The following is an 11,741-nucleotide window of genomic DNA, read 5'->3' as shown; positions in this document are numbered from 1 at the left end:
AAAAGAAAAACGTGCGTTTTCCCTCTCTCTCTCTCTCTCTCTCTCTTATATATATTACGTAATAAGTAATAATAATAAATTATTATTTTTACGAAAAAAAAAGGAGGAAAACTCGGGAAAAAAGGAAAGGAAAATGGAAAAAAAGGAAAATTTTTTTTTTTTTTTTTTTTTAATTTTAATGTATTACCCCCTAAAAGTAATAATTTAAAAAGTGTTTAAGGGGGGGGGGGAAACGAACGAACATAAAAAAATAAGATTCTAATCGTAGGAGGGCTAAAACGTAAAATAAATTTCAATTTTCGTTTTCTTTCTTTTTCTACTCTTCATCGTTTCTCCCCTCCACTCCCCCTTCCCTCCCACTCTCACTCCCACTCCCACTCGCTTCGTCCGTCCCCCGCCGGAAGAGGGCGGAGGCGGGAGCGGGGAAAAAAAAAGTGAAAATTGAATTTGTTTTTAATATTCAGTCGTGTCGGAAAGGCTTTCGAGTTTCTCTGTCTCTCTCTCTCTTTCTCTGTCTCTCTCTCTTACTCTGTCTCTCTCTCTTACTCTCTCTCTCTCTCTTTCTCTCTCTCTCTTTCTCTGTCTCTCTCTCTTACTCTCTCTCTCTCTTTCTCTCTCTCTCTCTTTCTCTGTCTCTCTCTCTTACTCTCTCTCTCTCTCTCTTTCTCTCTCTCTCTCTCTTACTCTCTCTCTCTCTCTCAACAGCAGAAGAAAAAAAAAAAAAAGAAAAAAAAATTTAAATTTTTCGACTTGGCAATTTTCCGGTGAGTTTCAATTTTTGGAATTTCGTATATTTCCTCTCTTTGTTCCCTTCCCCCTCTCTCTCACTTCCCCCTTCCCCTCCCTCTCACGCGATGGTTTTCCAAATTTCGAACGTGTAAAATAATAATAATAATAATAATAATAATAAGTTATAATAATAATAATAATAAAAGTTATTTTAAATTAATTATAATAATCCAAAACTTTATTCAAAAAAAAAATCTTTAAAAAAATTACAAAAAAAAAAAATTACAATTTTTTTATTACGCTGTTTGTCATACATTTCAGTACAACAATAAGTGTATCTTAAAAAACTAAGGCGTTGTTTTTTATTTAAAGAACAATTTCATTTTTTCTCCAATTTTCTTCCATTTTTTTTTTTTTTTTAAAGAAACCTAATCGAATTTATAAAAAAAGGAAAAGGTTAAATGATGAAAAAAAAGTAAACATTTTTTAAAATTATTTACGTACGTATTTATATATTTATATAAACTATTGAAATATATATTACAAATCACTATAAATTTTTTTTAAATGTTTAAAAAGACTTTCACACATAATAATATTGATTATTTCATGTTTTTCTTTTTTTTTTTTTTTTGATCGTTGTTCGTTTTTTTTTAACTAAATTATTTCAGTCCTACTCCTTTTAATATTTTGTACACGTCACAAAAGAAAATAAAAGCAAAAAAAAACAAAAAAAAATGTACAAATCATGTTTTCTTTTATAAATTTACAAAACCGTTAAATTATTATTATTATTATTATTAATTACTGTAGGAACTGGTTTTTTTCTTTTACATATTATCCTTATAATTAATATTATTATCTTAACTAATAATACACAGTCTCTTGTAATTATTATTATTATTATTAATAGGTAACCGATAATAAAAAAAAATATCGTCAGGTATATATAAATATTTAATTCAAACCGAAATAATTTCACGATTTTTTTTTTTAATGACGTAATTAATTACGTAATGAATAATAATGATACGTACATATTAATTCTGCTATTAAATAAAAAAAAACTCATTTAAAACTATACAAAAAAAAAATAATAATAATATTAAAAATAAAAAAAATTTTTTATTACGTATCTACACGTAACCGTTTTGTTTTATTATTATTATTATTACGATCCCCTCCCCCCCACAAAAAAACAAAAAAACTAATATGGCTATAATTGGAGTAGAACTTTTTATTTAATATTGAAATGAATGGACGATATGTTATTATTATAATTTGAGGAAAATCAGCCTGCTGATTCCAGTCAGTGAATGATTAAAAAAAATTCATTGAATGTCAATTGATAACGCATAAAATCCTTATCATTCGTTATCATTTTGACGCTACTTTTTGTCTGTCCTATTTTAACATTATGTGATTATGTATTAGTGTACAAATTCGTTGGCCATTTGGTGACACTGTTGTGGTTCCACGATGACACTCGTGTATCCCAATTGAGGGACAACGTGTGACGGTAACGGTTTTATATCTTGGTGTCCGTGATGATGATGATAACTAGGACTCGTGTTCGTCTGTAAAAAAAAAATTTCATCAATTAAAAAAGTAGAGTTGACACAGATCGTCATTGAGTTCGAGGGGAGACTGAAATGTAGGTTCCACTCCCACGAGCGTCTCCCCTCCCCTCTTCACATAAGCCACGCTATTGCGACATGCCCAGGAGTTTTAGTGGGTATGGGTTCCCGGTTAGGCTTTCTTTCGAACCATACCGAGCCCCACACTCTCTCCTATCTAAGGAGGGGTTAGTGCGTAACTGCATTTCTCCTGGGTCATCAAAAAAAAAAAAAAAAAAAGATCGTCATTGAGTTTATCCAGCTACTTGGAGGCCGGGTACAGTGAATGACTCTGATCGTGTAATTCGGATTCTACTTGTTGCGCATTTTTAATAAACGGTCGACGGGACGCCCTGACCAAGCGTTTCCGCCGGCCGACAGGGTGTTTAGGGACTTGTTCCCGATGCGCGGCGGTTGAGAGCCGTTTTCCCCGGTCTCAGACGAAGAGTCAGACCTGTACCTTACCAACCATCCGGGGGGAAACAGAGAATGTGGGGCTCGGCACTTTTCTTTCAGGGTTTCATCATCCTGCTCCGGGAAAACAGGGATGCGAGCGGAAGGACGGCGGGAAGATCTTCTTGCGTGGGATGGTCCGGCTCCTTTCGCGGGGGATCGACTCGTCTCCGGAAACTCGTCATTCTCGGGGATGGTTCGCATGCTTAAGGACGGTGCGTGCGATTCATTCCAACGGCAGAAAGAAGATGCGAACAAAACATGAAGATCGGGGTGACGACGGATCCGACGATGACGACGACGTCGGAGTCCGCACCGGTCGGATTCTCGCACTTCGGACTGCAAGAGTCAATTGGACGGCGGCAGGGGCGAAACGCGGACGGACTGCGGGGGATGTTTCGTTGGGTCCGATACTTCGAAGCTCACCGCCTCCGGAAGCTCACTTCGTCTCTGCGGGGAGGCGGGAACGGCGTGGCAGGTCGGAGTTGTCTCCCGGGGCACGAGGGAAGAAAGGATTCGTCCCGGTACTCCGAGTCGGGCTCCGGGTCTCTTGCTCGATTACGTCGGGGAAAGATTCGTCCCGGCTTCAGTGCGTCGGCGTACTTCGCGGCAGTCGGAGTCTGGCAAACTTTCGGTCGTCGTGGGGTCGTCGAAGGGGGGGGACGGGGATTAATGTTTCTGATCTTCAGGTTCATGTCTTCGATCTTTCTCCCGGAGCGATGGCAGCGGCAGGGGCGCGCAGGTGAAAGAGTCAAGCGGTCCGGCCGGGAGTAGCGAACCCGTCTGTGTCGTCCGGTTCCGGAAGCTCGCGTTTCCTGCGGCGGGGGCGGGAGCGACGTGGCAGATCGCGAACGTCCCCGCAAAGGTGAGGGTGAGAACGCTCGGCGGCGGTGGGCGCGAACCCATCGTCGTCGGGCGAACACACACACACACTTTTTTCTTTTTTCTCGAGGGTCGGCGACCCCGGTCGATTCCTCTTCTGTCCCCTTTCTATTTCCCACGCCGTTAGGGAGGATGCGATCAAATACTTCTTTACTTTAATCTTTTTACCCTTTTCAGGTAACGCGGTAAGTCTCAATCCCAAGCCCCGATTGCATCCTCAGGAAACAGGCGCGTTTCTCATCCAATTCCCCACGGCGAGGGACCGGAGGACACTTCCGAAAGGGGGTGCCGAACGTCCCGGAAGGTACGTTCTCATCTTCGAGGAGGAGACGGAACGGAAATTAGGGCGGACCTCCCCAAAAGTGATCATGTGGAGCGGCTAACGTTCTGACCTACTGGAGAGGGGAGACTGAAATGTAGGTTCTACTCCCACGAGCGACTCCCCCCCTCTTCACATAAGCCACGCTATTGCGACATGCCCAGGAGTTTTAGTGGGTATGGGTTTCCGGTGAGGCTTTCTCCAAAAACCATACCGAGTCCCACACTCCCTCCTTTCAAAGGAGGGGTTAGTGCGTGACCGCATTTCTCCTGGGTCATCAAAAAAAAAAAAAAAAGATCGTCATGATGTATGTCTTTAACGTACCTGATGATGATTGTTATTGTATCCGCATGATACGTATGAATCGTATATGTGATGATGATCTGTTATTTGATCTAATATTGAATGTTCTGTTACGTGATGCTGCGAATTAGAAATTTGTATTGGTCCTTGTTGTTGATATTCGCTTTCGATTGAACTGCTTGACGAAGGACTTGAACTAAAAGGACGTTGAGATTCTTGTGAATTCAAACCTTCCTGATTGAAACTATTAAATAAATCTGGAAAAAATAAAATTTTTTTGTACCTTATTCGCGTTTGTTACAAATAATAATAATAATAATTATTATTATTATTTTACCTGGATAATAACTGTTGTTCTCAATGGATGAGTACCAAGTTGGATATTCGTAACCGCTGAGGCCACCACTAGAATCACTATAATCATCCTCCGGTTGTTGTCGTACATTTCTTGGTTGTTGGGGGGCTGCCGCGGCGACTCTTGATTTATTATTAGTTATTGTCGGAGCCGCGGATGATGATGATGATGATGATGACGATGATGTTGTTGAGTGGTCTGAAACAGCTGCTACATCGTTTCTCGGTAGTTGAGCTAGATTTATAACTAAGTCTTTGGCTTCTAAATCACTGTATGTATAAAAAGGTTAAAAAATTTATTATTATTATTATTATTATTGTCGTCGAAGTCTTAAGTGTTTTGTCTTTTTGTTAAATGACATACCTAAGTACGTAGTTGACGCTAACTATACAATGAGGACGAGAAGAACGAGTATTATGTACTATGGTTGCGTAACTTTGCATCCATACCCATCCACCGTCTTTAGTTAAAAACCTAAAATACTTAGTCGTGACTTGCCCTTTAAAAAGTACTGAAACGAAAATAATAATAATGATAATAATAATTATAATAATGATGATAATAATAATAATAATGATGATGATAATAATGTCAGACGTTAAAGATTTCGAAAAAAAAAAAAAAAAAATTTTTCTTTTTAACAAAACAATTATAGGGTCAAAGAAAAATTTATCCAATTATTATTGTGTCAGTAAAAATTCTATTGACACGTGGCTCTCGTACCACTTCACTCATCTTCGAGATTTTCAAACAAATGATCAACCAACGTCGTCGGGTTTAACTAAAAAAAAATTTTTTTTAAGGGTAAAAAAAAAAAAATCTTAATTTACGCTTTTCTTTTCTTTTCTTTTCCCTTTTTTTGTTCATTCTTACTTCAGGCAATTTTTTATAAATTTAATTACATTTTATTTTAACGAATTTTTTTTTTTTAATACCGTAATAATTATAATAAATAATAATGATAACGTAAGATTTTCAAATTTTTTTTTTTTTTTTAAGAATGAATGGCGGTCATGAAATCCTCCATTATTATTATTAAAGATTAGTATTGAAATATTCCAGGGGATTAATTTATTTGCGCGTGGAAAGGGATTTTCCTCTCATTGTATTATTTATTTAATTTTCATTTTACTAATTCCATTTAAGTATTTTCATTTATGCTTTTTTTTTTTTTTAATAAGAAAATCCACGACGAAATATTTTCCACAATAATGGGGGGATACATTTTTAAAAAAAAAAAAAATTGTTTGCATTGTAAATTCAAACGCGTTCAAACGATCAAAAAATGCAAAATTTTTTTTGTTTTTTAAACGGGATAAAAAAAAGTCGTTAATAATAATAATAATAATAATAAATTTGTTTATTACTTACGTATATGATGTGAAATTCTCATATGCAACATATCACAGCCGTGTATATAATGATACAATGTTTTTTCTATAAGGTCTTGAGGTTCGTAACCTGTTAGGTTTGATACTCTACAACAAATAAGAATTTTGCATTAGACCATCAAAAATTAATAAGCTAGAAAATAAGAATAAGAACAAAACAAAATAAAAAACGAAATAACAAACAGAAAAGTGTAAAAAAAAAATTTTTTCAATTTGTAAAAGCGAATGAAAAAAAAAAAGGGGGGGGGGAATAATAGTAAAGTCCTTAATGGATTTTGCCGAGTTTGAACAGTTGCTTTATTCTCATACATATCGAATTTTACTCGCTGGTTTTTTTCTTTTTGCCTGTTTCCATCCGAGTAAATGAAAAAAAATTATTATTATTATTGTTGAGTTGAGCTTTCGTTAAAGCCAACCGTTTTTTACCCCCCACATTCCCATTCCCTTACACAAACTTTTTATTTTAATATTTTCACACCTTTAATAATAATCGTAAAAAAAAAATTAAAAATATCATCATCATCATCATCAACACCACCCTCTCCGTCCTCCCCATTTACCCACGGATAATAATAAAAATAATTTTACCTGGCATCTAAAAATATAAGTCTAAGATCTAAACTAGCTCTAAACATGAACATATTTGTATGTAATTTAATTTCTGTGATGGCACTTGGAGTTAGGGAATGTCCGACAGCAACTAATCCGGCATTTTGATAACAACCCTCGTATGATGTCGTATCCATAGGTAATGATTTCACTTTCAAGTATCCAGAACAATGAATAACCTAAAGTATAAATAAATAAATAAATAAATAAAAATTTAAAAAAAAATAAATAAGTTTTCTTTAACTTGAGAAAAGAAAGAAAGAGGAGGAAAAGAAATAATAATAATAATAATAAATAGTCAAACACAAAAAAAGAAGAAAACTTTCAATGGTTGCCTTTTAATGTTTTCTATCCAATTGTAAAAAAAAATAAAAATCCTGCAACCGCATAAATTAACCGGCTAAAGAAAGTGAATAATTTAATCATAAGCACGAAGTCGCGTATATATAAGAAGAATTATAAAAAAATTTAAAAACCTATAAGGTAAATTAAAAAAACCTAAATCAAGGTACGTATAAACCACCAGGTGTGTGTATACACTTCAATAAAGGTCCTTCGACAATGCACACCTTAACACGTCTTAATAAATGCACAGGCACACACACACACAGAGAGAGAGAAAAAAACATTCATATCATACCGTTTTACGGTGCGAACCTTTTTTTTTTTTTTCAAAGCTATAAAGTCAATCAATTCACCTTAAATAATAATAATACTTATTCACAGTGAAATTCTTTTTTTTTTATTAAATTCCATTGAATATTTTTTTTTTTTTATTAATTTTTTTAATGAATTCCAAAACACAAACTTTGTCAATGGTACAAAAAAACCGTTTTTTTTTTTTTTTTTTTTTGGAAAAAAATTTTCATTCATTCATACTTTTTTTTTTTATGAATTAAATTTTTTTTTTTTTACTTACTTTATATCCTCCAGAAGTTAAACCAGCATTTCTTTTTGCCAATACGCATTTCATTCTTAAGAAAAAAGCTCTTTCCATTTCGAATTCTGGAGAAAAAAAAAAAAACAAAACAAAAACAATTTTTTTTTATTTTTTACGTGTGACGTTTAACGTTTTTTTTTCTGTTGGTGATTTCCAGCTTAAAAATTTTTTTTTTTTGTTTTTTATACGATCGAAAAAATTCTAAAAATTAACCATCGCTCCTTCCCCTCCCTCCTCCTCCCCCTACCTCTTTTAAAAAAAAAAAAAACTGGAATATTTTACTGGAACTGTCGGTAATAAAAATTTATTTAAAAAACATTAAAATTCCGAGGAGAAAAAAATTTGCACAAATAATTTTTTAAACTGGAGACTTTTTATTATTGCGTAATAATAATAATAATAATAATAATAATAATAATAATAATAATAATAATAATAATAATAATAATAATATTTGCTTTGTAATGAACCCCATCAAAGGTTAACAAAAAATTTTTAAGGGTTACATTACAAAAAAAAGGGGGCGGAGCAAGAAATGCTGGAAGGCGTTTTAAGTTAAAATGGAAAAAAAAGAATCTATTGTAATCGATAAGAAGAAGAAGAAGAAGAAAGAAAATCCAGAATAAAACTACTGGAAATTTCTCAAAAAAAAATTAAATCAAATGAAACGTTTCTCATTCCCTGGAATAATATTTTTCTGAAAAAATTAGAATTTCGTCAGACGAAGCAAAAAACGTCGATGAGATTTTTTTTTAACAATTACCTTTGACCTTTTTCCTTTTTTTTTTTTTCATAAATATTTACATAAATTTATTACTTTTATTTTTTTTAAATAATTTAAAATAATTGTTATTTATTTATTACTCAACAAACAAATGTTATTATTATTATTATTACCTTTTTTTAAATAAATTTTAATTAACGTTTAAAATTAAAAAAAAAAAATAGATTTTTGTTTTTATTTATTTTTGTTACTCGGGTAATAATAATAATTTAGAGGAGGAGGAGGAAAAGTGTGTACGCGGTTGGGGGGTAAATTAAAATTTTCGAAGTGATATTACCTTTTATTATTATTATTAGTATTATTATTATTTTAACCTAATAAATGAAAACTTACGTAATTTTTTTTTGACAAGTGATCAAGAAGTCGGAATCGAAAATCGATACGTAAAATTTTTTTTTATCGCTTTGGAGGGGGGTAATTAATTTGTTTGTTTTTTGTTTCGATATTATTATTATTATCATTTTATTATTACGTAATAATAATAATAAGTAATTACCTTGACCGAGGTGCGTCATTTGTGGCGGTGGTTGATGCATTGTTAAAACGGATATCATTTCATCGTGATCGTGTGGATGAATATATTCGTATATACTGTTTCCGGTTAATTCAACCTGTTTAATAAAAAAAAAATTACATAATAATTAAAAAGCGGAAAAATTTATTAATTACTGTTAACGGTTTCGATAAAACGCGAGAAATGGTGGGAGTAATAAAAATTAATTTTTTTTGTTTTAATAATTACAGGTAATAATTACAAATAAAATTAAAATTACCTGTGACAATCCTAAATGAACGGATGCCGTTTCGGAAATGTACATTATTTTACCATCTGGTGCCACGACAAATATAAAACCGTCTAAATTTTGTAATAGATTCGATCCGAGTTCTTTAATCGAGGATTCCCTTGGATTATTCGGGGGTGGTGCAGCTCCCCAAGCATCTCCCAATCCTGTTTAATTATAAATAATTATGTTTTACGTGACGTCATTACAAAAAAAAACGTTTAAAAACCGGCTGAAATGGAGGAAACTGTACAACGTCTGGAAAACCGAACAACCACCAACAAAAAAGTTTTTCTTTTTAACATTATTATTATTATTATTATTATTATTTCAAGTTATTATTATTATCATTGGTGTTAAAAAAGGGCGTCGTACGAAAAAAAAAAAAAGGAGCAAAACGTTTTTTTTTTTTTTTTTATTTGTTTACATCGTGTAAGTTGATATTTTTTTTTTCGGCGGTTGTTATTTTTTATGTTTTAAAAAAATTTTTTTTTTTTTTTATTTGAAAAAACAATCGGTCGTGTTAATAAAAATTTGTTTAAACATCTGTTTAACTAACAATAATTAAACGAGTAGTAACAACAACAACAACAACAAGAAAAATGGGATATAAAATGACCGAACAGTCAATTAACGAGATTTTAATTAAAAAAGAGGGAGAGAGGAGGAGGGTGGGAGGGGTAGAAGTGTGTAATAAATTTTTTTTATACTCCATACAACACCCCCCCTTTAAAAAAAAATTAAAAATATTTAACGGATTTCATAACAATTTAAAAAAAAAAAAAATCCCGTCGGATATTTAAAAAAAAAAATGGCCGCCTTTTTTGTTTTGGTAAAACAAATCAATTCGTTTATTATTGTTATTCCTACGTATCATCATCATCATCATCATCATCATCATCAAATCCATACATTTTTTCTTATATAAAAATTTTCATTTTTTAAATTTCTGCAAAATTTCCCACAGGAATTCGAATTATTTTAATAAAAAAATAAAATGAAAAAACAAACAAACATAATTAATCACTTTCTCTTTTTTTAAATTTAAACGCACGATAATAATATTATTTAAAAAAATGATGATGATAATAATAAGAAAGAGAAAAAGAGAGAGAGAGAGAGAGAGAGGGAAAGAGGAAAGTAAAAAAAAAAGAAAGGGGGAAAAGAGATTTTTGATTTGTGATTGCACACGAAATCCCTTTTTGAAAAACGTGCTCGAGTGAAAAAGATTTTGACCTCATATACGTGACATGGGGGTTGTTAGAGGTTTAATGACGAAATGCATTTGAGTATTAAACGAGTTGCTTGAGGCTTTACCCGATTTATTACAACACAACTGTGTGCGTGTATGCGTGCGTGCGTGCGTGCGTGCATGTGTACGGATTTTATTTGCCCTTTTAGTTAACGTCGGCAAAAATATTAAAATACATTTTAAAAAAAGGATGCGGAAATAAGTAGCTAAATAAAAAAAAATTTTATCATACCTTGTCTTACGACCTATAAGATTTTTCCAGGATAATACGAGAAGATTTGGAGGGGTGGAGGGTGGGATGTGGGGATGTGGGGGTGGATGGGAAAAGGACAATTTAAAAAAAAAAAAAATTATAAACGTACCATCTGGAAAAAAATGTCTCATTTTAAGATAGCTCGTAGTTAATCGAATTATCGATGCTTTATCCAGTTGACTCGTTATGGCCGATGGTAAAGGTAATAATTTTGCTAATTCCAAAAATTCAGCATTTTCTTTTTCCCTCCTATTTCTTGCTGCATTTTTACTTTTTTCTTTCATTTTATTAAATATTCCTGCAAAAAAAAAAAAATCAAATCAATTAACAGAGAAAAATGATTTCTTTCCCCCCAAACCTCCGCCCCCCTCACGAGTTTAATAGAAAAAAAAAAACATTTTAAATAAAACCTACAAACACACACACACACACAAACACAGGTGCCCGCAAATTTTTTTTTTTTTTTTTATTTTCAGGTACGGCGGCATAAACTAATCTTTTCTTCGGATTGATTTCTTCCGGACCGTTCCAGACCTTATGTCTATTAATTATTTACAAAAGTTATTTGATTCCTAGACGTATAGAGAGAGACCCTCGTCTAATTTTTTTTTTTTTAGGGGTCACTAAATTTTTATTTGAAAAAAAAAAAAAAAAAAAAACGTTTTTTATGTGCAAAAGACGTCGTCGTCAACGAATGTTGAATATTTTTTAAAATTTTCAAAATTTATTAAATTAAATTATTTTTTTAACAAAAATATTATTTACGTAATAAATAAATAAATAAATTTATTGCCACATCAACAACACCAAAACAACAACAACTCAAACACACGGAAAAAAATAAATAAATTTTTGTTTTTTTTTTTTCTAATAAAAAAAATTCACTTTTAATAAATAAAATTAATTTAAAAACTTTTTTATATAACACAAAATTATTATTATTATCACTATCAATATTATCATTCATAACATTTTTTATTTTCCGATGGCGATCAAACGTTTATAAGAATCGAACAATAAATACCTGTAATTTTTTTTTTTTTATTATTTTTTTTTTACCTTACTTAATTAAG

At 32.2% G+C, this 11,741-nt stretch overlaps 1 protein-coding gene across 1 annotated transcript; it reads right to left on the bottom strand.

The window, feature by feature from the left end:
* Positions 1-2,159: 2,159 nt before the first annotated feature.
* On the bottom strand, positions 2,160-10,952 carry Phum_PHUM080130 (single-minded, putative; the record flags this gene model as incomplete). Its single annotated transcript, XM_002423661.1, has 10 exons — positions 2,160-2,306; positions 4,324-4,559; positions 4,640-4,926; positions 5,021-5,168; positions 6,029-6,135; positions 6,637-6,836; positions 7,577-7,662; positions 8,878-8,992; positions 9,155-9,330; positions 10,778-10,952. 10 exons carry the CDS (start codon positions 10,950-10,952, stop codon positions 2,160-2,162), a joined length of 1,677 nt encoding a protein of 558 aa, XP_002423706.1.
* Positions 10,953-11,741: the final 789 nt, after the last annotated feature.

Source organism: Pediculus humanus, genomic scaffold (genome assembly GCF_000006295.1).
Source record: "Pediculus humanus corporis 1103172107430 genomic scaffold, whole genome shotgun sequence".
NCBI lineage: Eukaryota > Metazoa > Arthropoda > Insecta > Psocodea > Pediculidae > Pediculus > Pediculus humanus.
The sequence above is the reverse complement of the archived record's forward strand: the minus strand, read 5'-3'. Positions and strand labels throughout refer to the sequence as shown.